Below are 15,302 nucleotides of genomic sequence, written 5' to 3'. Positions count from 1 at the left end.
CTAGTTCTATGATCTGCTGGTTCTTCTCGATATGTCTCTAAGCTCTTTCCTATCTATTGGTTGTTACTGATCCTTGCATTATTATGAATGGCTGTTTTGTTAATTCCTATCTATTGGTTGTTACTGATCCTTGCATTATTATGAATGGCTGTTTAGTTAAATATTGACTAAAGAAATCTTTTTTTTGAACAGTTTTTCTGAGGAAAAATTTGTATCTTTATCCCCCAAGCCCCGAAAGAAAGATCTTTCTTTAATGAAAACTTTCTTTCTAATTCGAATTGATTGGTTTTATCTATCCAATAATAATATGATTGGAATGACTCACTATTCACTCCGACGCCCTGAATAGGAAGGGGGGATGGATCACTATAATTCGAAATACAAACAAATAAGCACACACTCACAATCTATTGGTGCCGAAGCCGCACCAAATAATAAACCAATAAGCAAACCAATCGAATCTCGAGCTAGGAAAACAATGACGGTATGTCTCTTTGTTAGAACGAAAGTACTATCACGCTATGTTTATCTGATGTATAATTAAACATAAAAAAAAAAATCTATGAACGCAATTTTAAAATAGAGAGAATACACTTAACACAATTGCTTTCGGGACTATTCAATTCAGGTGGACCAATTCGGTTCCAGATAACAATGGGTCCACGTACGTCGAACAGCTTGTGTTTGGTGACGTCTGTTTTCATTAGCTTGGGCATGAAGACAGTGCTGTAGCGCTGGCTTTACCTCCACCGTTGGATTCCGTCATTTTATAACGCGTTTGTCGCCCCCACGTCAAAACATTTGGAAGAAATTTTTTTTCTTGTTTTTGAACTGATTTGGAGAGAGAAATTGGGGGAAGTTTTGCTAGGTTACTCGGCGCGGTTTGTTGGTCCCTCTCTCTCTAGACTTTCCAATTTTCCAAATCCTACATTTTGGTGGAATTTCCTAGGGCAATTTGATCAGGCAAAAGCGAATTCTTGATTGTAACTCAGAAGTAACGAAACCCCCAAATTTAGCTGAGTTGAAGAAGACAAAGATGGAGGAGAAGGAGGTGGTGGTGAAGAAGAAGAAGCGACAAGAACAAGTTTATCACGAGAGGCAGAGACTCCAATTCTGCCTCTTACATTCCCTCAACAATCTCTTTCAGGTTATCCCTCTCTATCTTTCTCTCTCGCTCAATCAATCAATCGATATGGAGGTCTATATGTTCTATGATTGTGATTTTGTTGGTTAATGATGGTGGTTAATGATCATGTTTCTTCAGTTGACGAACTAAACTCCCTGTGCTTCCTTTTCGGTTGCCACGAGGAGATGTCAAAAAGAGATTAAAATTCGCCATGCTAGATTGTTAGCGGCAATTATGGCATTAAACCCTAGGAAAATTGGCATTAAACCCTAGGAAAATAGGAGCAGTGAAGATATAAGACTGTTAATCACGATTCACGGCTGACTTTTCCTAGTAATGGCAAAAACAAAACATGAAAAAGAATCACTAAAGAGGGAAAAGTTCAAAAAAGACAGTCTTCAACGTCGTCTTATATACAGACCTTTCTAAACTTTGGTCTTAAACATTGGTCTACTATGTACATTCTCGTATCTTCATGATTCCCTTCATTGAGACAAACAGTGGCCGAGCCAGGAATCAGATTGGGAGGTGGCGCTATTTGGTGGTGATCCACTTGTATTTGTTACGTATTGTTGAGTAAGAATATGAAAACAAATCAAAAGTTAAACTCAGACATTGTCCCGGACTTGTTTTTAGTTAGAAAATAATAAAGGTTTTTTTTCCAACTCTCTTGTGGTTCTTAAATGAAAGCCATTGAAGTATTATTTTCATAATTTTAATAGTTATTTTTTCATCATTTGTGTAAAAAATCAAGTTGTTCGGAAATCGATAAGTACCTAATCGACTCTCATTCATGTCAAACTGGGGGAGGCCCATGCCACACCCGCCCTCTGTATAGCTCCGTTCCTGGAAAGAAACGATGTGATGTAAAATTTACAATGAAAAACTAGAAAAGGTAACTAAAAGTTAAAATAATACTCCTAGTACAATACCGACTGTATGTACCAAAAATTAGTTTAGTCCAAATGCAAGTTGGCTTTATCACCAAGGAAGATTATTCAGTTAAAATTTGACAGCTTGAATTGGGATTTCGGCATTGAGTTTGGGAGCTTCATAATGATGGATGTCTAATAAGACTATGACAGGAGAAATGAAAATTCTCCATGTTAAAGAAAGTAATTATGCCTAATCCTCCCCTAAAAATAAACCTATTCAATATCTATTCCGTCTTCCACTCTACATATAAACCTTTAGAATTGTTGTTGAAATTGATTAGTGAACATAAAAACCCCTTTTGTCCAAATCCACGTCTATCCAAACTGAGCCTTAGTTCAAATTTATCCTTCTCTTGTATGGATTTGTGATGCCAATTGCATTAAAATGCAGGAAAGAGGTGCATTCACTCGGTCCCATTTGAATGCCATTGCTGAAAAACTCGCTGTAGATGATCCAACGAAGGGAACCTGGACGCCACTTTCTGTAATCTTCCAGCCTCATCACAACACATTTACTGGGAACTATGATATAAATGTTTTAATTGCTGCAGTGGAGGAAAAAGGCAAAAGGGTAGTCTGGCATGACCGCCGTAGTGGAGCTTCTGCAATTGATCTCGATCAAGGAGAAGACAAATTAATGGGTATTGTGCTAAACGTCCCAGTTAGAAGGTATGGTGGACTTTGGAAAGGAAGACATTGGGTTGCATTGAGAAAGATAGAAGGGGCTTGGTATAATTTGGATAGTGATTTAGCTGCTCCACTCTCTTTTAAAGATACAGAGGAAGTAAAGGAATACTTGGATGTTGTCATCGGTGGTGGTGCAGAAGTTTTGCTTGTCATGAATGAGTGAAAGTTGTTCTTGAACTGCCGCAATTGAACTTCAGAGTAATCATATACCTAGAAAGCTCTTTGAGTTACTGTGCCACACAAGATCAACGGGGACCTCTGGGGCTCTGAAAGAATATATTTTGTCTGTTTGTTAAGTACTCAAGGTGAAGGATCTCTCTTGCACTTAGGGCTTTGTGGCTGTTACTTACTTCCTTGGATGCGTTCCTTTCTTTAGAAAACAATTAGTTGGACACAGAACGCGGACGTTCAAGATTTTAATCAGGTAAATATCTGGAGTATAGATGGCATTTCACAGATTCTTGATGAATGATTGTGGATGCTGAATTTTCCGTTGTCATTGAAGGTTGATTCAGAAAAGATGGCTGAACCTGATTTTGTCTTTCCAAAAGTCTTCTGGTTAGTCGAACCAACTCGCATAGTTGTAAGCATGATTTTGGTTTCTTTTATAGTAGGAGTCAATTTGTTGGTTGTTCATTGTTGGTGAATGTATATATCCTCGGTGAAAGGAATTAGATACAATGCAATGCATACATGGATGCCTTGATATGATGATACAAGGAAGTTTCTCCATTTTGAGTTACTAAGATTGTGCTGTTTTGAGAACTGGAGAGTTGATTTTGTTCCCGTCATCTACCTATTGTTGAACAGTAGAATTTTGGGGGGGGGGGGGGGGGAATCCATATGGTTCATCCAACTTCATGTTCTCCAATTTATTTGTCACGAGTATTCCCCGATAGATGACTGCTTACAGTTTCTTCTTCCACCTTTGAAAATCACGCAGCGAATAACTAATGCTGCAGTCATCTATGTGGGTCTTGTTAAAAGAACTTCATCTAGGCGTAAAGATAGGATGTGGAAACTCTAGGGTATTGAAGAAGATTACAATCGATTGTGATTTGGTCAAGTCTTTTCCAAAACATTAATCAAATTGGGAAAAAATTTCATTGTTAGGAGGAGAAGAGTTAATCTCTTGATCAGGTCCCTTAATCGGCAATCTTTGAAGAAAGGCAAATGCTGTTAGTTCTCTTGTCCACAGAAAAGAAGGGGAAAAGGGCATTGGAAAGATAGGAAGTATAAAGGGAAAAAGGATCAGAATTGACGAGGCCCTTAAAAAATGACCGTCTTTGGTGACGCTATTCTCGTTGCAAAGCAAAGAGATTACATTTACCGAAAGGTTGGTACTTGGTAGGATTGGGACCTCTTTTGACAAAAAGAGAGTTAAAAAAGAACTTGGAAAAGAGAACAGATGCTTTTTTAGGGCCGCTGATTTTGACACTCCCTTTTTTATTAACGCCACTCCCTTGCAAGTACACCAAAAATAAGGGGAGTGACGTTAACAAAAAAGGGAGTGGCAAAATCATTTCTCTTTTTTAGAGTACAAAAGTCTTAATTATAGAATTACTTCCTTAAAAAACTTTAAAAAAAATAGTGATCTGTACCGTCCGGTACTCACCCGTACCGACTATCGACTGGTATTTGAACCATAATGTAATTAGAGGGATTGAATACTGTTTTTCTGGCAAATCCGGCACGTACCGGAAGGTACAGTACGAAATTCAAAACCTTGAAACAAACAGTTAAAATAATTGAATTAAGTATTGTTTTTCCTTGTATCACTCGTCATCACCTTCTTTCCAAATAAATTGAATGGAAAAAACAGCACCTTGCAGTGGTGGACCAACGTTCCTTTGTTATTTCATCTACTCCGTATTTATTAGGGCCATTATTTCCTAAAATCTAGTAACAGTTTATAGCGGTTTTTAAATGTTCATTGCTTGTACCACTAGTCTATTTAAATGTTCATTGCTTAGCCAATGATGAAAGCCGCCTTCTTCGTTTTCTTATTGAGAAAAATGCAAGAGAATCTTCTTCATACTTTGTTATCCCATTTTGAGTATCTAGGTTTATTCCTTCCCGAAGGGCAAAGGGTTAAATTAAGAGCTAGAAAGCTAGTGGGTGGTGTTTCCTCTCACTTTTTGTTGCTAGTGCTCTTTGAAATTTGGCTATCCTCAGAGCAACTCCATTGATGATAAGACTCAAAATGTTAAAAAGATAGCAATGTCGCTCCATTTGTGGAATGACATCTTTCCACCACTATTAGTATTTGAAGGTGGTGTGACCATTTTGGTTAAGCAAATGTTGGTGCCAAATTTGGCGCAACAAAATGCTGTGTGCCCGCCGTGTTTAACAAACAGTACTTTTGAGTTTTTAGCTCATCATTGAAGCTTCTACTATGTGTGCCCTCCGTGTTTAACAAACAGTACTTTTGAGTTTTTAGCTCATCATTGAAGCTTCTACTTTGGCTTTCAGTTGACAGTAGCCAAATTTGGCTATGTTGGTCGCGCGGGCCAGCATCGTGGCTACACGTGTCAAACTGTGGCGCTTGGGATCTGCTATGCTTTAGTATAAGGAAATAAAGTTGTGCCTTTAACACTATCTGCGGATTTTGATAAGATGGTAAGCGCTTGATCCTAACAATTGGTATTAGAGCCAAGGTTGCGGGTTTGACTCCTCTGGATGGCATGCTACTTGGGGGGGGGGGGGGGGGGGGGGGGGGGGGGGGTTGCGGGAATTGTCGGTTGCGCCGGCCAGCACCCTCTCTTACACGGGTCGAACCGTGGTGCTTGAGGCCTGCTATGCTTTAGTATAAGGAAAATAAAGTTGCGCCTTTAACACTACCTATAGATTTTGGTAAGATGGTAAGCGTTTGATCTTAACAGGCTCAATGGTGGAGATGCCTTAAGAGGTGTGTAATATTACAATAACTTGGTCATTAAGAGTGTAAATGCAGCATTAACAGAAGAAGTGCATCATAATCTTCAAATTAGAAAGCCACTGCAGGTCAAAAGTAAATCTAAATCTTCAGCGTAATCTATACATAATCTTTGACCTTTCACACTTCACTTCTACTACATGCTTGTAATTTAACTGAGCTTCACACTATCTTTTCAATGTTTTCATCCTTAGGCCACACTCTCCTATTTAATCCACCTTCAACTCCAGTTTCTGCATCCCCTCCCAAATTTCCATCTCTCTCTCTCTCTCTCTCTCTCTGGGCACAGGTTACGTATCCAATGTCGGCAAGGAGCAGCGGACGAGCGAGTTTCAAACCAGATGCCAATGAGAAGACAAGGACCTCTCACAAACAGGATGCTAAGAAAGTTTCGGGCGAAAACAAGGGATTTACAACTAGTTGCAGATTCAGGATGCCCAGAAGATCAGAATTGTCACCACTGAGGTTCCTTAGGTGTATTGGAGATAAGGTGGCTACGGCTCTGCGTTTCGTGTCCTTTGGGAGGAGGAGGAGGTCGTCTCCAAATGCTTCTTCTTCTTTGGGGCGGTCGAATCCGTCAATAGCTCCGCTCGATGCTTATAGAGCTGAAGCCATCAGTGACTGCATCGAGTTCATCAATAAATCTTGTTCATTCCAGAGAACCAATTCTGTTCCTGCAAAGGCTTGTTAAATTTCTCAAGCTATACCGCGAGGTTAATGTTTTCATGTAAATCGTATCAGTTGCAATCATTTTGCTGCATGTTAATGGCAGTAAGATCTCCTCATGTAATTATCGGGTTGGTGAATAAAAATCTTGGAAGTTTTCAATTTTCGGGTGTATTTAAGCTTGATTTTCGGGGCGACAACTGAAGGTTGCGAATGAATTTCAACTTCGTCAGGTGTAGGCATATACAATGCCGCTTCTGATGATGTTGTAAAGCACAATTTCGATGTCATAAGCAACGCAAGTAAAGCCCTTCCGAACAATAATTGATTTTTTCCTGAAACGAACTCATTTCGACAGGAGGATCGATAATCGGGGAAGAATGGAACAGACAATTGGTACAATCATTTTTCCTTCGTAGTACCAAGTAGGAAAGGCATATACAATGCCGCTTCTGACGATGTTGTAAAGCACGATTTCGATGTCATAAGCAACGCAAGTAAAAGCCCTTCCGAACAATAATTGATTTTTTCCTGAAACGAACTCATTTCGACGGGAGGGTCGATAATCGGGGAAGAATGGAACAGACAATTGGTACAGTCATTTTTCCTTCGTAGTACCAAGTAGGAAAAGCCTGGTTGCAATCCTAGGCAAATGGGATGGTGATCGGTCCTTGTCATGTATGCTGGTGACGAGACACAAGAACCTTGTCCGTAGTGTTCTGTTTGGAGAATGGCCTAGGAATTGAAGCGTTATGCAGAAATCGCAGAGTCTTTTTCCCTTTCTCAACTTCCTGATTTTGCAGAGTTTCCCGAGACAAAAAAGATCCCGGGTAAACACTTTTTGTACGGTTTGGTATTTGGCATCCTCTTGGCTATTAGTATTTCCGAAGCTGCGTTATAAAATAAGGGTCTGATCATTTTCCGGCATACTAGTTACTGTTTGTTATGACTGTAATTCATGGACCCAACTATCATCACGGTTAACAAAACAACCGGGGCTAATTGAGGCTAGGATCTTATCTCCGAGAGATTTTAGATTTGAATCCTAATCGATGAATTGATCGATGGCAGAGACGGATCCATAGGTGGTCATATGGGGGCCACGGCCTCTGCGTTGTTTCGGATTTTTTTAAAAAACAATAATTAAAATTAAAATTAATTATTTTTTGTTTATTTGTTAAAAACACATAGATATTGTATTTTGTATTGAGTGTTATTTTAGGCATTTAAATTCTATAAAAATGTGTTCATTTTAGGTTCTCAAACCCAATTTCTCTCTCTGTGCTACGGTCTCTCTCCACTTACTACCTAAAAAATCTCCCTCAAAACCTAGACTGAACAAACTATTAGATTTCCGAACCTTGAAATTTCAAAATCTTGTTCATAGTTCGGTCCCTGCATTTACGAAATTCTATTTCCGTCCCTGATCGATGGTTTAAGTCCATTTTCTCACTCCCATTGAGATTGATACTTCACTGTTCCTAATGATTCCATTTATTAGTAATTGAAACAGGCACTATGGGTCCTGTGGCTGTTTTTTTATTCTTGTATTGGTGTGGAGTGCCGAATATTCTACTCATGGACAGGACAGGACAGCACATTGGGCTAGCCACAGAGTTTCAAATTACTATTAGCTTTCACAGCCTCCCTATTTCTGTCACCAAAATTACGCAATGCGGTGACTGTTATACATGATCACATAACTGTTTTTGCCCTTTCGGAAAACGCTACCACACATGTCGTGACATTTGTATAGTAATCTTATGAACTCTGCTACACACAGATAATTTGTGCACAGATGTCGTTGTGGGGTCCACCACGAATTTCACATAAATAATCCGAGCCGTTCATTAAATGTAAAATATTTAACTTTTAATTATCTTGAAATTTGAATGACAAGTTAGATGATTTAATCAAACATCTATAGATATCGGATTGAGCTGATTTTCGCAGGGACCCTTAAGAAAATGTTTTAAATTTAACGACACCTGTGGTGGGCAGGTCCCCACAACAAAATCTGTGCATAATCTGTGCACTAATAGTATGTGTGAACAGACTTTCTGTAATCTTATTTCGTTTTTTTTTTTTAAATAATCGGATGTCTGGGCGTGCCTCGACTAATTCTGGAGCTCTGAAGGTAACGACCGAGCACACCCCATTAGGGTTTGGAATAGTTGGCCTCTATGAGATTCGAATATGCGACCTCATGATCAAGCATTTATGGCTTTCTCATGTGTACTTTACCAACCCTTTTGGGGTTTATCATAATCTTGATTCAAGTCCCGTTCAGTTGCACGGAAAAGATGAGAAAATTAACTCTTTTGTAATTTTTTATGTATTCAATTACCGGAAAAGTTGTAAGACTCACAGTTTAAACTTTTCCATTGGAAAACACTTTATTGCAAAATAAGTATTGCCAAAAGGAAGAAATTCTTATTTTCCTGCAAGATTTATTGTCAAGAAAACACATATAAGAAAATAAATTCTATTTTTCTTTACTTCACCTTATTTCAGTTTTCCTGATAATCAATTTCCCGTAAATTATTCCCGAATGGAGCCAGAGTGTTTACAACAATGACAAAATGTGTTTTACGCGTTTCCTTATCCTTATCCTTAAAAGTGAAAAAAACCAACTTTCCATGTCTGGCAACCAAATTTCTCCAAACTATCCGCGGAAGCTAATTCTGAGGCAACAATCAAACATGTGAAGGTTTCTGCCGGAGGACTGTTTTCACACCCATTTTTGTTTTCAACAGCAAAGCAAATCAAGAAACCAACGAAAGCATCAAGACAAGTTAATCCGAATCTCAGTTAACAATATCCTGAGCAGAGTCCAGATTGCCAATGAATTGATAGGAGTAGTAAACATATAAAAAACACTTGTTCATACACAACAAAAAGGAAACACAACGTAGCATTTCAGAATCGTCAAGCAGATTCATTTAGCAGAGAGACAGCGAGAAATGGACGGGGAGGGAGGGAGGGAGGATAAGGTACAATGTTCACTTTTCATTCTTGGCGAAAAGGCCTCCAAAGCCACCGAAGCCGCCGCCATCCTTCTTCTTGGGAGGGACAGCGACCGTGCTTTTACGGCCGCCGTCATTCTTCTCCTCCACCTTCTTCAGGATTGGGTCAGTCTCCAGCATCTGATCTTCCTTCAGCATCCCACCAATTATCCAGTCAAAGAACCCTTTCTCCTCGCTCCCGCCCTTTGCCGCTGTGGCACGGTACACTCTTCCAGTGGCCACCGCCGGCGGAACAAAAATGGTCAATGAAGACATCTCAGCCCACCCTCTTCTCTTTGGCTCTCTGTTAAGTACAAGTCAGGGTAAAAGAAAGAATAGTGAAGGGAGCAATGTGGCTGAGAATAATATTAATCCTTTTGTCCAAGTCAATGTCAGCCGTCGGATGAATGTTGAGATTATGATGGAGTGCCTGCACCACGAGCTCTCCACAAGGGTCTTATCCTGATTTTTTCCAGTTTTTTTCCCTTTAGAATTGGGTTCACAAGGTGTGGGGGGAAAAAGGCTCATCCACAAGTCATTGACATGGCCATCAGATTTACACGTGGCAGCCTAACCATCCCTTATCCAGGACAGTGATGTAGCCCTATACCACTTGTATATTTTACAGCACTAGTTGACCTTATGTTACCAGAACCATTCTTTCTGAAGTCTTTTACCATCAACTCCTAGGAATGGAGGACAATCTCCAGGACTCGGTGGTTACAGAAAAATTTCAGTTGTAAATTGCAAATATGAGGAAACTTGATGCTAAAACCGATCATGCTAAAAAAAGTGTCACCTTCTGCATCATAAAAATAGGCAACGCGAAGAACCCTGAATCCATCCAAACTTTGAAGGATGAATGTGTTTTGGAAGAAAACTGATCTAGACAGTAGAAGATGTATAGACACAACATAAACAAAATTGGATTTAGAATTTAGAAAATTAACCAATTGAAGAATCATTCATACGCATCGTGAGAGTTGATATCCCCCTAAAGGCACTTGTTACTTGTCCATCTCTTGAAAGAGGAAGAACAAGTATCTAAAAAGATCAACCGCAAGATTCCTGCGCCAGTCCAAACAAAGCAACTAAAGCAATTTTCGCTCTTACCAACATACTGCTAAACATCTGATCTGAACAAGGAGGAGCTACGGCCATTTTTGCTGATTCGTTACTGGGAACAATCAGGCTACATTCATCTATTCCTTCTAACTGGAAAAATGTCCTGGTCATGTAGCAGCATACTGGTCCTGAGACCAAGGGAGAAAATTTTTAGAAGCAAAATCTACATGCTATATCAAATCGCCTGGAGATAATAAGAGGAGAAAATGACATTAATGAAGGAACAGCAATTGAAAATCTGGGTGAAGCAAGGGAAATTCAAAAGCACAGAAGTTCTTTCACTTTCTTTTCTTTTATCAGAAGTTCATGCTCAGAAAATATCTTGCCATCAAAACTCTAATGCCCAAGTGTTGCTACTGACTTCGTCCACATTTATTTTAGAAGCAATACACTCAAAAGCATCTTAAATTGATGATCAGTCTCCATTACTTTTGCAATTTTTCAGTTTTCACAGAAAAGATCAAATATATTGAAGCTCTACTGATGCGGTTTCAAACTAATGCTTCTTTTCTTAGTTTAATTTTGGACGGTTAACTTAATAACTCGTGATTTCTGTTTGTTATTGCCTAATGATGAGGAGGGTTCAGTCCAGTCAACTATACACTACTCACCTTTCTTGGAACTATCGTTTCATAAGCAAGGGTTCTACGGTTCTAACTATGAGCCCTGCTATCAATACCGACCGAAACGTAGGGAAATCGTACCTACGGTACACGAAAAATAGGGTGTTTAGATCAAGCACCCTACACACATCGGATGCCATTGATTCCCGCGCGGGGCCCCTCGTTTTTTTTTTAGAATTTTTGAATGCCTCGGATTGGCCGTCTGGTGGCCGGAGACGGCCCAGCGTGGCCGTCGGTACGATTTCCCTACGTTTTTGGTCGGTACCTATAGGTTTTCTGTCCAACTATGCATGGTCAGGAAAAGAGTGAATGGTCCAAAGACGGATGGGGAAAAACACTACAAAGAAACGGACTTCATCCACTCTATCTCTTGGTAATCAAGTTTATCTATGTCAAGCCACTCACACTCAGCTCAGCACAATGTGGCTAGCTCATAGGAAGCTCACACGACTGAAGCCTCAACAGAGCCAACTTGTACAGCTGTGGCCAGTGACGTGTCACTAGATCAGTTAGCGGAGTTCGGTTAGTTAGTTACAGGCCAAGTGGCTTAGTTAGGTGTAGTGTGTCAATTGGTTGTTGAGGCAGTTATAGGTTCCTGATTTGTATATATGCTACTCTCTCCATCGTAATTTGTAATGAACAATACATGGTTGAACAATGAAATTAGCTTGGTCTCTCTAAAGTTTTCAATCTGTGGCTCTGAATATTTATAAAGTCACACAAGAGACATGACTTATGACTATTTAGGGTAACGCAATACATAAACCTGTATCAAAGACATAAAGGAGGTTCTTTTGGACTGAAGTTGAATTCTGCTGGAAATTACTGGTGGTTGTTGCCCATCTCAGTTTCTCTCCCTTCTCTTATGCTTCTCATATTCTTCCTTACATTGTTCTTCATCTCATCTCATTTGTTATGTTCTCTTTTTCTTTCCTCTTCAGTCCTTTCTATTCCATAGTTTCTCTTCTCAGTTTCTTTTCCTGTTCCCTTCTTTTAAGTGCAATCAAATCAAGGATTTGTGGAGGGATTTGTTAAGGAAAAAGAAAAGGTGTCGGAAATACCTCTTGGATTTGCGAATGGGTATCACTTACAGTTTGTTTCCCCTCTACAAATCCCTCCACAAATCCTTCATCCAAATACCACCGGAGACAACTACATACTAGCTATACATTTGTCACTTATTTAACAGTCCTTGGACCTTTTAAGACACGTCAAACTTCTTGTTTTGATTGTCTGGGAAGTAAGAACTTTCTCTGTGTTTATATCTCAGAACTTTCTCCCTCTTTATATCTCAGGATGTTTATAGAGCAATAACCCCAACCACGGTTTTGTCAAACTGAAAGTGTATTAGCTAGTTGATGCTTTTATCCTTTCTACTGGATTTAGCATGTTATCGACGAATTGTGGTTTAGTTATCCTCTACAAGGGAAGTTTGAGGTTCGATGAATTATTGAGAGATGCATTTAGAGTTCCATGACAAACTATTCTGGGAGATGGTTTCATGCTTGAAAGGTTAATTCAGTCAATGCTTAGATAAAGTTCCCCATAATTTTACGAAGTTTGTACAAGAAGGGCTCAGAAATTGCCGAATCGGGTTTCTATGGTTTTTCTGACTAAAGCCTAGGAAATGCTGCAACCAGAAAACTCTTACATATTCATGTTCATAGAATGTGACTATAACAAAATGCATTCCAAATGATAGGACCATATGGTGACAGACTTTTGTATTAAAATCCATCTTGATACATTCGTTGTCTTCTAATGATATGAAACTAATTCAGTCTCATCATTCTCTACAAAAATTCTGTAAAGTTCTTTCCTGGGTTGTACTGTATCTTTAGTTTTACATTAGCAACCCACAACCCTCATTCTTACTCCGCGCTTGAGAGCAGGTGTGCATAAAAAAGGGTGAAGACAGTAACCACAACAGAAACAGATTAAAAGCGGACAGTCAAGCGAATATATAGGGAACACCAGCACTTAACGTTTAAATGACACCAATGACAGAACCCAAAGAAATCTTCAAAATGTTAGCGAAAAAGTTCAGGATTTCGTGCAAAGTTCAAAAGTAAGCATGTCATATATATAGCTCAGCTGAATGAAATCAAAGATCTGGAAATGCAATGCAAGCAAGCATATTATCAGGTAAAGCACCTGATGATCAGAGGACACTTGATGGATTGTGCGAATGGATCTACCATCGTGTTCTTAGGTCTAGGAATTGAACCGAACCAGTGGCGGACTTGGAACATGACAAGATCGTCGAACGACTGGACGAACTGCAACATTGTTTGAGCGGCTGCCATCGAGCTCGTGGCTTCTTAGACATTGAGAGGCAGAGAGCAATCCATATGAAATACCTGATAATATATAGATGAGAGAATGAGCTCTGGGCGGGATTCAGCTTCTTCGGCGGGACACGGGAGACGGGGGACGGGAGCGGAAACCCGACCCGATGGCGTGGGCTCATTCGTTACTCGGGGCAGAAGCCCAGAGCTGTAGTCACTGACCCGCAACGTTTGACGCTAGGCCCAAAATATCCCACATGGTTTTTTTTTCCTTTTTTTTTTTGGGGTCAAAAAATATCCCACACGATCAAAGAGCAATTTTGGGGGGAGAGAGAAAAATAGTAACATCGTATGACTCTAAGAGAAATCACACAAATAAAACAGCTTGGGTCGGTAGCCTCATGGACGCGTTTAATGGTCCTTCCTAATAGCTGCTTCTCACTGCTTTCATTGGGTGTTGGTTCCTCATGATCGACTCTAAATGGATTAGTCTCATCCACTTTGAGTGTGGAGTTACCTCGTATGTTGTCAAAAAGTGAGAGAGTAAGAATTTGTTAATTTTGATAAGTGTTGCATGTTCTCACATAGGAAATTAGGAATCGAGGATTGCGTTTTCGGAAATTTTGAATATGGCTGTTAAGACTTTTCACTAATTTGAAGTTGAAATTTTTTCCGTTTTAAACTTCGGCCCCTACCAAATTTAAATCCTAATTCCGCCGCTGTGGACATGTATATCATAAGTCGGTCAATGTGATAGTTGGGAGCAACAATACTGCTATGATAGAGAGAAAGGCAAAAAAATACCACTTTGAAGATAGTAGTGTTTGAAATCATGATCACCTCAGTATCCACAGCGGATTCGGAGTTGATACTGATAGAATTCAATAAAGACAACAAATTCACGTATATATCTGACCCCAATAGAATGAGTATGTTTACGGTTGTTACCTCCAATTTTAGTTCAATTTTTCATCTTTTATTAGTTATACCCAAAACAGGGGGCCTGACATTTGAATACTCTCTCATATGAATTATAGGCATTATTTTTTTTTTATGTTTAATTACTGCTAGTGTGTGTGTGTGTGTATATATATATATATATGCATGCTTTAATTTGCACACGTCGATCAATGTTTGTACACGAAAGAGCATAATAGTACTAGTTGTCTAAAAAACCTTTACGGGGTTGGTGTAGAATATGTGGGATTTCCCATGGCAAAGGGCAAGAGGAAACGTTCTTAATTTGCATGTTGCACCAATTTCTTCCTTCAAAACACGTTTACTCCTCTGCTCTCAAAACTACTCCCTGGTACAGTACTAGTACTATTTAATCTTCCTTCACAGCCTTCCGTTGATCTTTTTTTCTCCTTTCCTCCACATTTCCGATAAATACCCCATTTCTCAATGCTGGTCAACCAATTCTAACCACCTGACACCTCTCTCTCTCCCTCTCTCTCTCTCTATCTCTAAATGAGAGTCGGCAAGGCACAGAAGTATTGCCAAAAATATACACGGTCGTTTGGGTTTTCCACAAAGAAAAAAGATTTCTTGTCTTTCCCAAGTAGGTGCGTAAAAGATGCACACAAGGCAGTGAGGTGCCATGGCAAGAAAGAGACTTGAACACTCTGACACGGTAGACTTTTGTCAGCCTCATTTGTTTAATTACCCCCACCAACAGTAATTAACAATATCATTTACACCTAATATTGAAGTGATTTGTTTACATTAATACCCTTTATTTTTATTTTTTTTTGGAAAGTGATAATCTACTAGTCACTATCACTATATAGTAGTATATACATATGAATGCACGTAGATTTAAAACTTATTTCATTCAAATTAGTGCCTAAAATTTTTCCCACCAACTCTCTCCTAAACCTTTACCACAATTCTCACTCTATATATAAACGTT

General features: G+C 39.3%; 3 protein-coding genes across 3 annotated transcripts; 2 read left to right on the top strand and 1 right to left on the bottom strand.

Annotated features, from left to right (window-relative positions):
• The first annotated feature begins 799 nt into the window (after nt 1–799).
• Nucleotides 800–3,480, top strand: LOC131314342 (josephin-like protein). Its single transcript, XM_058342898.1, has 2 exons — nt 800–1,147; nt 2,453–3,480. The coding sequence occupies exons 1-2, from the start codon at nt 1,037–1,039 to the stop codon at nt 2,909–2,911; spliced, it is 570 nt and encodes a 189-aa protein (XP_058198881.1). The 5' UTR covers nt 800–1,036; the 3' UTR covers nt 2,912–3,480.
• Nucleotides 3,481–5,483: 2,003 nt separating this feature from the next.
• Nucleotides 5,484–6,511, top strand: LOC131314343 (josephin-like protein). Its single transcript, XM_058342899.1, has one exon. The coding sequence runs from the start codon at nt 5,862–5,864 to the stop codon at nt 6,372–6,374; it is 513 nt and encodes a 170-aa protein (XP_058198882.1). The 5' UTR covers nt 5,484–5,861; the 3' UTR covers nt 6,375–6,511.
• Nucleotides 6,512–9,144: 2,633 nt separating this feature from the next.
• On the bottom strand, nt 9,145–10,439 carry LOC131314341 (uncharacterized). The gene has a single exon (XM_058342897.1). It carries the CDS (start codon nt 9,628–9,630, stop codon nt 9,352–9,354), a length of 279 nt encoding a protein of 92 aa, XP_058198880.1. The 5' UTR covers nt 9,631–10,439; the 3' UTR covers nt 9,145–9,351.
• Between the last annotated feature and the right edge of the window lie 4,863 nt (nt 10,440–15,302).

Source organism: Rhododendron vialii, chromosome 13a, assembly GCF_030253575.1.
Source record: "Rhododendron vialii isolate Sample 1 chromosome 13a, ASM3025357v1".
NCBI classification, from domain to species: domain Eukaryota; kingdom Viridiplantae; phylum Streptophyta; class Magnoliopsida; order Ericales; family Ericaceae; genus Rhododendron; species Rhododendron vialii.
Note: the sequence above shows the minus strand (reverse complement) of the source record. Positions and strands in the feature narration are given on the sequence as shown.

What these genes read in the sequence shown, in the direction of transcription:
- LOC131314342 (XM_058342898.1), top strand. Translation starts at nt 1,037, where the DNA reads ATGGAGGAGAAGGAGGTGGTGGTGAAGAAGAAGAAGCGACAAGAACAA. An exon ending in CCCTCAACAATCTCTTTCAG is followed by an intron (nt 1,148 to 2,452) that starts GTTATCCCTCTC and finishes ATTAAAATGCAG; the next exon opens with GAAAGAGGTGCATTCACTCG.
- LOC131314343 (XM_058342899.1), top strand. Translation starts at nt 5,862, where the DNA reads ATGTTTTCATCCTTAGGCCACACTCTCCTATTTAATCCACCTTCAACT.
- LOC131314341 (XM_058342897.1), bottom strand. Translation starts at nt 9,630, where the DNA reads ATGTCTTCATTGACCATTTTTGTTCCGCCGGCGGTGGCCACTGGAAGA.